The sequence below is a fragment of the Macrosteles quadrilineatus genome, unplaced genomic scaffold (assembly GCF_028750875.1).
Source record: "Macrosteles quadrilineatus isolate MER2022 unplaced genomic scaffold, UCM_ALF_1.0 Scaffold_1__1_contigs__length_201487025, whole genome shotgun sequence".
Lineage (NCBI taxonomy): Eukaryota > Metazoa > Arthropoda > Insecta > Hemiptera > Cicadellidae > Macrosteles > Macrosteles quadrilineatus.
In genome coordinates this window covers 45,563,499-45,572,825 of record NW_026542594.1, presented here as the reverse complement: position 1 = coordinate 45,572,825, position 9,327 = coordinate 45,563,499, and the positions used below count along the sequence as shown (strand labels likewise).

General features: G+C 30.8%; 1 protein-coding gene across 1 annotated transcript; it reads left to right on the top strand.

Moving 5' to 3' along the window:
- Positions 1-420: 420 nt before the first annotated feature.
- On the top strand, positions 421-7,705 carry LOC128996535 (uncharacterized). Its single transcript, XM_054421926.1, has 5 exons — positions 421-529; positions 1,998-2,117; positions 2,772-2,963; positions 4,122-4,364; positions 5,352-7,705. The coding sequence occupies exons 1-5, from the start codon at positions 421-423 to the stop codon at positions 7,703-7,705; spliced, it is 3,018 nt and encodes a 1,005-aa protein (XP_054277901.1).
- The last annotated feature ends 1,622 nt before the right edge of the window (positions 7,706-9,327 follow it).

Sequence of the window (9,327 nt, the reverse complement as noted above, 5' to 3'; positions counted from 1 at the left end):
AAGCCAAAGTAAAGAGTCGAATTATTAGTATGACAAAAAAAAACTAATGAGTAATAATAAGAAATAAGCTTTGCTATCCAACAAAAATGTTCATGTAAATATTAGTTTTTGAATGATATGTTTAAGAAATTGAATGATTTGTAGGGGTGCAAATAAAAAAATTAAAATTACAAGTACTATTTTTCAATGATGATGATGATTCTGATGACTTGAGTAATTTTGTTCGTAAGTACAAATATACTGAAAACAACCTTTGTTTACTATGCCTATGAGCCTGACATATTTAGAAGGTAATTATTTAAAATTGCATTGATGCTGCTTTTAAACTTGTCTTTGTTTGTTTTTAGATAAAAGAAGATGGCATTTACATGTGATATTTGCAGCACACAATTTACATATAAAAAAAGTTTACAGCGCCACATGAGAAAACATTTAGATCCAACTGAGATTGATATTTTCTCTTGCCGTGAATGTAATAAAAAGTTTGATCGCAAAGATGCCTTTCAACGCCACCTTCAAATCCATTCAAGTAAGTAAAACTGTTCCAAATTATTTTAAATTCTATTTTATTAAACCAAGTTAACAGATAGAATATGTGTAGGGACCATTTGATCACTTATTGATTAATATTGATTTATTAAGTATTGGTATTGTTTACGGTTATGAGAGTCTAAAGTAATGTAATAATGAATTCTATATGGTGATATAAATAATTACACATTTATATGTGGTTTTTTGTTAGCAAAACATGTGGTTTGTTATGTGCTTAAAATCTAATAAATTTTGTTTAGCAAGTTTTAAAACTACAAACATTAATTTATTTCAAATGAGCTTATTTCAACTGTAATTAAATTATTTAGGTGCAATAGCACTTTTACATAATCGATGTAACTTGATGTGGTAAAACATGTTGTGCCTATTTTAAAGGACCATAAAACAATGTTGATATGAAAAAAAAATTAACTGTAAAATAAAAGAAAAAAATAAATTTGTTTACGAAATTTATAATTGTGCGACATTTATAGTTTAAAACAGTCTAAATACAGTTTTAGCATGAGCTATGAATTTTTTATGAGTTTTGTGACATAAAAAATCAATAAATTTTATCTTGACCAAATATACGAAATTAATAATTTTATAAAACTATAAATAGTTAATTTCTAAACGTATTTTCAGCTTTATTTTCTAAACTCTTTTTTAACTGAAGTAAAATTAAACGTATTTTGTAAATCTGTATACAGTGCATGTTTATTTTACAGTAGCTGTTACCCGTAGACTTCCCCTGATATAGATTTGTGTCACATCAATACTTAAGTGTGCAGGTTTGCCATTATTTAATCCTGTATTCACTTTTTACGAAAAATTATAATATCTTACAAAGATTTGGCTAATTGTAACAGATAATACAAAAAATAAAGTTTTTAGAATAAAACATTTCCAATACTTTTTATTTTACAGTTTTTATTCTAAACGTATTTTTGAAGTAATAACATGACCAATAACTCCGAAAATTTAATAATATGCATAATTTAAGCATTTGAAAAAATATGTTTTTATCAAATTTTTATTAATTTGTCTATTACTGATATATAACATATACTGCGTTTTAAAGAAATAGACAGGTTGACAATCATGGTGCCAACATGAGGAAAAAGTTGATTTTATTTTAAACAGATTTTTAGCCCAAAACCATTTTGAGATGGCAAGCTTCAAGTACAAAAGTTGATGATTTACCTTTTCTAAATCGGTACCTACCTAAAAATATTGTTTAGCTGATGCAAAACATGAACAAGTTTTTTTTTCACGTTATTTAGTACAATAGTAAAGATGATAGATGGATTCTCACATAACATAAAATGACTGTAAAATACAGTCTGTATAGTTATAACAGGTAATATTTCCGGTTTACATTTTTTATAGATACAAAATCAGCTAATTTCTTTATATAATAAGGCTTGAATTTGAGATTAGTTAACGAATATTTTTTTTCTTTACAGAACGTGCACGACTTGACAATGAAATGGATGGCTTGACTAAAACACGCAATGATTTCCACAATGCAAGCAATGAAATTCCCACTCCAAACCGAGATATTCAAATGTCAATAGATACATCAGGTAAACTTATATGAAGATATAATATCATTGTAAAGCATTCTCATGGGCTAATTGAACTTGTAAAATTTATTTGTAATTTGTTTTGTTAACTATAAGTTGTTTTTTTTTTTTTAGTTTGTAAATGCAAACTTATACATTACTCACAACACAGCTCTTACAAACCTGTTTTTTTTTCACATAGCAGTGATAAAGTATAGAATGTCTATTTTATATCACGTTAAACAATACGTAACGAAAACAAAAATATAGTTTTAAAATTTGCATGATCTATAAGCTCACAATTTAGCGATATTTATAATAGAGTTCATTTTTTATAGTTTATCATGGCTTTATATGGTTTTCATTCTACATAACTTTAAACGGGTAAAAATTACAAATTCTTGTTTTTATGTGAAATTGGAAATATTTAATATTAGTGTATGAAGCTTCTTACCTAAATCTTTTCTGTTGTAACAGTATTTTGTTGCTTTAAAAGAATCTGTGGTATTGCCAACAGGATAACACTCCATGAGTTATTGCTTGTGTACAACATTTTTAAGTAGGATATGTTTAACATCATTGTGGTTAGTGTACTAATGGTTATGTCATAAGCTACTGAAGCTAAAAAAGAGTATAAAATTAAAATAATAATTATAATCATGATTTTATTTTTAGATGTTGAAGAAGCAGGACACGCAACACCAAACATCAAAACTTTAAAACCTAAAAAATCAGTGTCTGCATGTAATCAAGAACAAGAGGAATGGTCTAAATCTACCATGCAAGAAGGATTCCCTTGTATTGAATGTGATAAAGTCTTCACATTTCAAACTAACTTGTATAGGCACATGAAGACCCATTCACAAGGTAAAGCAAAACATTATTTTCCTAGATTTTTATTTGTAATTTAACTTAGCAAACAGTTATATAAAGGAAAATGTATAACTAAAAATTGATTTATAGGCAAGACAATACAAAAAATTTGGTTAGGAGCGGGGGGGGGGGGGTTATACACATTGTTTTAATTCTTTTGAAATGTGTGTGTGTAGAGTAATAGTAGTTTACGTAACGATCATGTAAAGATATTGACATTTTTTTCATGTGTAGAAGATTTTAAAGCACTCACCAAAACTTGTATAAGACCAAATCGAAAACTTAAAACGTATCGAGAACTTAAAACGATCGAGAGCTGCAAAACAATTTTCGATTCGTGATACGAATGCTATTTTTTCACACACTATACCCTATTACCACTATTCACCGCAATAACAACTACATGCTAATAGTCAACACAACTACAGCTATAAGGTTATGTGATCTAACTCATCGTTGATAAATTAAACTCATCGTTGCTAGGCTGTGCGAAAAAAAAAACAAGTCTATTGCAATGCTATGGACGGCAACTTTTAGCCACCAATTTAACATATGTACAAACAGCAAAAAACATCACAATATTGGTGAAAACTACTAATGCTACTAATATACATGGCAAATATTTTTTTACTACTAAAGCGAAAGAAGTTGCATTCAGGTGCTAATATTATATTTTTTAGGTCACAATATGCCATTTAAACAATGAATATTGATTAAAATAAAAACCTGTTTTAATTAAATAATAAATTAATAACAGTACAATACTTCATAATACTTTGAAAAAAAAACGCAATAAGCTGAAATAGTTTTTTTGATCAAATATTACATTTAATTTAATTGTTTTTGTGTTTAAATTTCTTTACACACTTGCTTGCCTTATATATTACTGTAATATTATTTATTATTATAATACTATGCTGTGCATTATACATATAATCATAGATAAATCATACTCCCTTGCTTAGTCTATGATATAATATTATACTATGATATGCACCTACAATATTGAACTTTTAAAAATTAACATATTTATAAATAGTTTTTAAAGAGTATGTTTTATTTATGTTTCAGGATCTGGGGTTTGTAAAGATTGCAAAGCTGTAGTATCTCGCAAAGATAAACTTATTCACCACAAGAAATTTGTTTGTCCAGCAACAAGGGTCAAAATTGCACCCGTTCCTTTTGTTCACAATCCTACAACCCATTCTTCAGCAGAAGAGCCAATGGACCAAGATGTTGACCAACCCTCCAAGACTGAAAACAACGTTAATCTTTCTACAGAGGAGCCAATGGCTCTGCCTATTGGAAAACCTACCAAGATTGAAGATGACATACATGATTTTGTGGCCACAGAAAAGGCATTTCAATCCCGCCTAATAACTTATGAACTAAAACGTAAATTCAGCAAGAAATTCACGCTTTCACTTTTTTTAACATTTGTTTTTGACCATGTGACAAGCCTTTTACAAAAGGTACAGGAGACCTACAACTGTGTGAAGATAAACATTTTTTTAGAATGTGAGTTTATAAACACCCATGGAGAGACTTGTTTGAAGAACTTCAAAACAAACAATACACCACTGCTCAAGACCACGGATATTGAAAGTTTGTGCTCAGAACTGTTCCATAAACTAGTAAAAGAGAAAGAGGAATGTGATTTTAAGGGATCAGGCTGGTCGTTTGTAAAAGTTAAAAAATTTGAAATTCGTGTGAATAAGTACAACCCCTTAAAAGGAGCTTCTTATATACCTTCACCAAGAAAATACGCTGGAATTATTAATGTTTATAATTTGGACGACTTTTGCTTTAAGTATTCCATTTTAGCTAAATTTGTGCAAGGTGATGCCAGATATCCCACTAACTACACACCTGAATTGCAGACAAAATATAACTGGGGATCAATAGATTTTCCAGTCAAGTTGAACGATATACCGAAATTTGAGAGAGACAACAATATTAGTATCAACGTATTTGGCCTCGATAAAGAAAACAAAATGTATCCTTTGAAGATTTCCAATAAGGAACTACCTGACCATCGTGATCTCCTCCTCTTGACTAACGAGAATTCAGGAACCCATTACGTTTACATACGAGATTTTAATAAAGCAATAAAATCTCAACTGACCAAAACAAATAATCCAATATCAATTTGCAAGAGATGTTTTGCTTACTTTGAAAACAGGCCAAACAAGTTAGGTTTAAGTGGCGAAGAGAGGTTGGTTGAACACCAACGTTATTGCGCTTCAAAAACTCCGCTCCGTCTAGATCTTTCTCCTGATCCATTCATTTCATTTAAGCATCCCGAAAGAAGCCAACGTGTGCGATTTGCCATTTATGCTGATTTCGAATGTAGTCTTATCCCAAATGACATGTTGGATTCAGATTCAATTACCCATACACATGAACCTCATTCTTACTGTTACTTGATCAAAGATTCTCTTAGTAGTTCTGATCCTATTGTACGTCTATACAGAGGTGCAAATGCAGCAAAGCATTTTGTTGAATCCATTAACAAAGATGTTTTAAAAATTGGGGACAAACTCTACAAAGAAAGGCGTATGACACCCAACTTAACCCCAGCAGAGGAAGCAGCTCACATTGCTGCCTACCAGTGCTATATTTGTGGTCTGGGTTTTACTTCTGATAAAGATCCCAAAGTAAGGGATCATATGCATTCCACCCCATATACATATAGAGGTGCTGCTCATTCAAGTTGCAATATCAGACATCAAGAGCAAAATACAATCAACTGTTATTTTCACAACTTATCATACGATTCACATTTTATTATCAAAGAACTTGGATATGATGAAAGAGAAGTCTCTGTGATTGCAAATTCTGAGGAGAAATATATTAGTTTTACCAAGTATATCCCTTATAAGAAAGCAAACAGAGGAGTTCTTAAACTTCGATTTGTTGATACCTTGCGCTTCCTCCCATCTAGCCTCTCTAAACTAGCAGACAACCTTCCTAATGAATGTTTCAAAGAAACTAAACGCAGATTTCCAGATCCCACTCAGTTTACACTTCTCACGCGCAAAGGTGTCTTTCCGTATTCATACATCTCCTCAGTGGAGAAACTTCAAGAAACACAACTCCCACCTAGGCAAGCCTTCTACAACAAACTCACTTTAGAGACTATTTCTGAACAGGATTTTAAACACGCTGAAGATGTCTGGAAAGCCTTCAACATCAAAGATTTAGGCCAGTATTCCGATCTGTACCTCCTTACTGATGTCCTCCTTCTTACAGACATCTTCGAACATTTCCGAGATGCGAGTCTAAAATCACATCAGCTGGATCCTGCTTATTACATCACCCTGCCTTCATATTCATGGGACTGTATGCTGAAGAACACAAATATAAAACTTGAAACCATTCAGGACCATGATATCTACCTATTTTTTGAAAATGGCATACGTGGAGGCATTTCACAGTGCATGAAGCGAAGATCAGTGGCTAATAATAGGTATTGTGCAGGCTACGACCCTTCAAAACGTTCCAAATATTTAACTTATGTGGATGCAAACAACTTGTATGGATGGGCTCAATCTCAATACCTACCAACAGGGGGATTTAGATGGTTAGACAGGGACGAAATTGACTGCCTTAACATAGAAACTGTGTCAGATGAAAGCGATGTGGGTTACGTACTTGAGGTGGACATGGAATACCCGCAGTCACTTCACGATCAGCACAGAGATCTCCCATTCCTTTGTGAAAGGAAACCCACACCTGGCTCAAAACACCCCAAACTACTAACCACGTTAGAAAATAAGAAAAATTACATCGCCCACTATCGCATATTAAAACAGGCACTCAAACATGGACTGAAAGTAACCACAATTCATAGAGTAGTAAGGTTTGACCAATCTCCCTGGCTCAAACCATACATAGATCTAAACACCAACCTACGGAAGGCTGCCAAAAATGACTTTGAAAAGGATCTCTTCAAGCTGTACAACAATTCGGTTTTTGGAAAAACAATGGAAAACGTAAGAAAAAGATTGAACTACAAACTAACAACAAGTGAACGAAAGGCTGAAAAACTAATTGCAAAACCAAATTTCTTGCACCGAACAATTATTTCTGAAACGATGGTTGGTATAAATCTAGCGAAAGAAAACATAGTTCTTGAGAAACCACTTTATGTTGGGATGTGTATCCTTGAGCTGAGCAAAGAACTCATGTACAAATTCTACTACGAGGTAATAGTCCCACACTATGGAGAAGATAACGTACGCCTCATTTATATGGACACGGACAGTTTTGTCATAGAAGTATATACTCCTGATTTGTATGAGAGTTTTTTGCCAATTGTCTATCATCTCGACACTAGTAGTTTACCAAAAAACAACCTAGCATACCAACCTGACAATGCAAAAGTATTAGGAAAGTTTAAAGATGAACTTAACGGGACATACATTCAAGAGTTCTTGGGTGTTAGAACTAAAGTATATTGCGTCGTAAAAGAAGATGAAGTACAAGATCCTATAAAGAAATGCAAAGGAATCACCAAGCCAGTAGTATCAAAAATCCTTCGTGCCGAAGACTACCGCCGTTGTATAATGGAAAATGAGGACTGGTATACTATGAACACAACTTTCCGGTCATACAGACACGACGTCAAGACAAAGTGGGAGAATAAATTGACACTGAGTGGTTATGACTTCAAACGCCACTTATGTGCAGATGGTGTTAATACTCTTCCATATGGACACTATGATATCTGTTAAAGTAGTTCATCAAACAAAGTTGTATGTTAACAATACAGTGATATTTATTCTAAACATTAAAATGTTATTCATTCAGTGTATTAGGACGAGATTGCTAATCAATAATATTTGTAAATATCTGAATACTAAGCTTTCTGATTTGAATAATTTGTAAATTACAAACATAGTTTTATATTGATATATTGTTTTGTAAAGGATATAGTTACATTAATTCTTCGAAATTCAAAATTTATTTCACATGCGTTTTGAGACGAAGTTGCTTATAGACATGATTTTAATTGTTGCCATAAAAAGTTCTGAACATTGCATATTCACACTCTGATTTGTAAATAATTAAAAAAATTATACTATCCAATTGATTTTGTTGAGGGTATATTATTATTACCTTTGTTAGCATTAGTACTTTTAATCATTTTTTTTTTAGTTATTTCCTAATTATATATTTCATTTATGTATACAGTATAAATAAGAAATGATTGATTATTTTTACGCATAAAAATATTATAACATCAAGCAACTAATTATTATATTTTAAAACAGTAAATTAAAGTTTTGTGTAAAACTATTTTCCATGTTTTTGCAATAAAAGGGTGCTATTTGTTCATATTTAACAGACCTTTGCGCCTAAGAGTATTTGAGTAAAAAGAATACTGTGTTAACATTTTACCATATAAATACATATATTTTTGTTTATTTTGAGCTGACATACTAAAATATTTTACATTAAGATACATTTTGTCTTATAATGGGATACAATTTCCGTTTAGGAAAAAAAAATACATTGTGTTAAACGTTACCTATAAAACAGATTGTAGTTGCTTTACTTATAACTTGTTGGTGAGAAAAGATAACGATAAGAGATTTAGTTTATTCATATAACTTTACTATTCAGAATGATGATCAAAGATTAATTGGGAGAAATATTTGTTGTCTTTATATGTATCTTTTTACTTAAAATTTGTTCTAACGTTGTAATAAAAATTACTTTGATTTATATGAATTGTATACTGTTTCAGAAAGTTATTCTTAATAAAACTCAAGTTGTTAAAATATATGTCTTTTTTAACCCAACCTACTTTATTGTACAAAGCAAAATTTATATACAAAATGAATATATTACAATTTTACAAATTTCTAGTTAACATAAAGCATAAGTATTATATTTACAGTATTTGTTTCGAGTAAGTGTTTAAATGACACTGATTATACAGAATACAATAATTGACACAGTTATAAATTTGCAATATATGAAGTAAGATCATATTTCAATTACACAATCATATTAACAACACTTTGTACAACCTTAGTCAATGAATATTTAATGAATACATTGCTAACATCTTACAAATGTCGTAAGTACGATATATAAACAGAGATGACGTTTAAATTAAAACGATATTGAAGCAAATGAGTTTTTAACTTAATTTAATCTCAGTGAATACATAGCAGAATTATATGTTTACGATACATGGCTGAGATATCTTAATGTGTTTGAGGGATTGCACTGTTTAATTTTTATTCATGTCAAATTGTAATTCCACACTAATGTTCAATTTTTAAGCAAGGTTTTGTTTATAAATTTATGCAAACTACAGGAAAACAGTTACAGTGTGTACATGTTA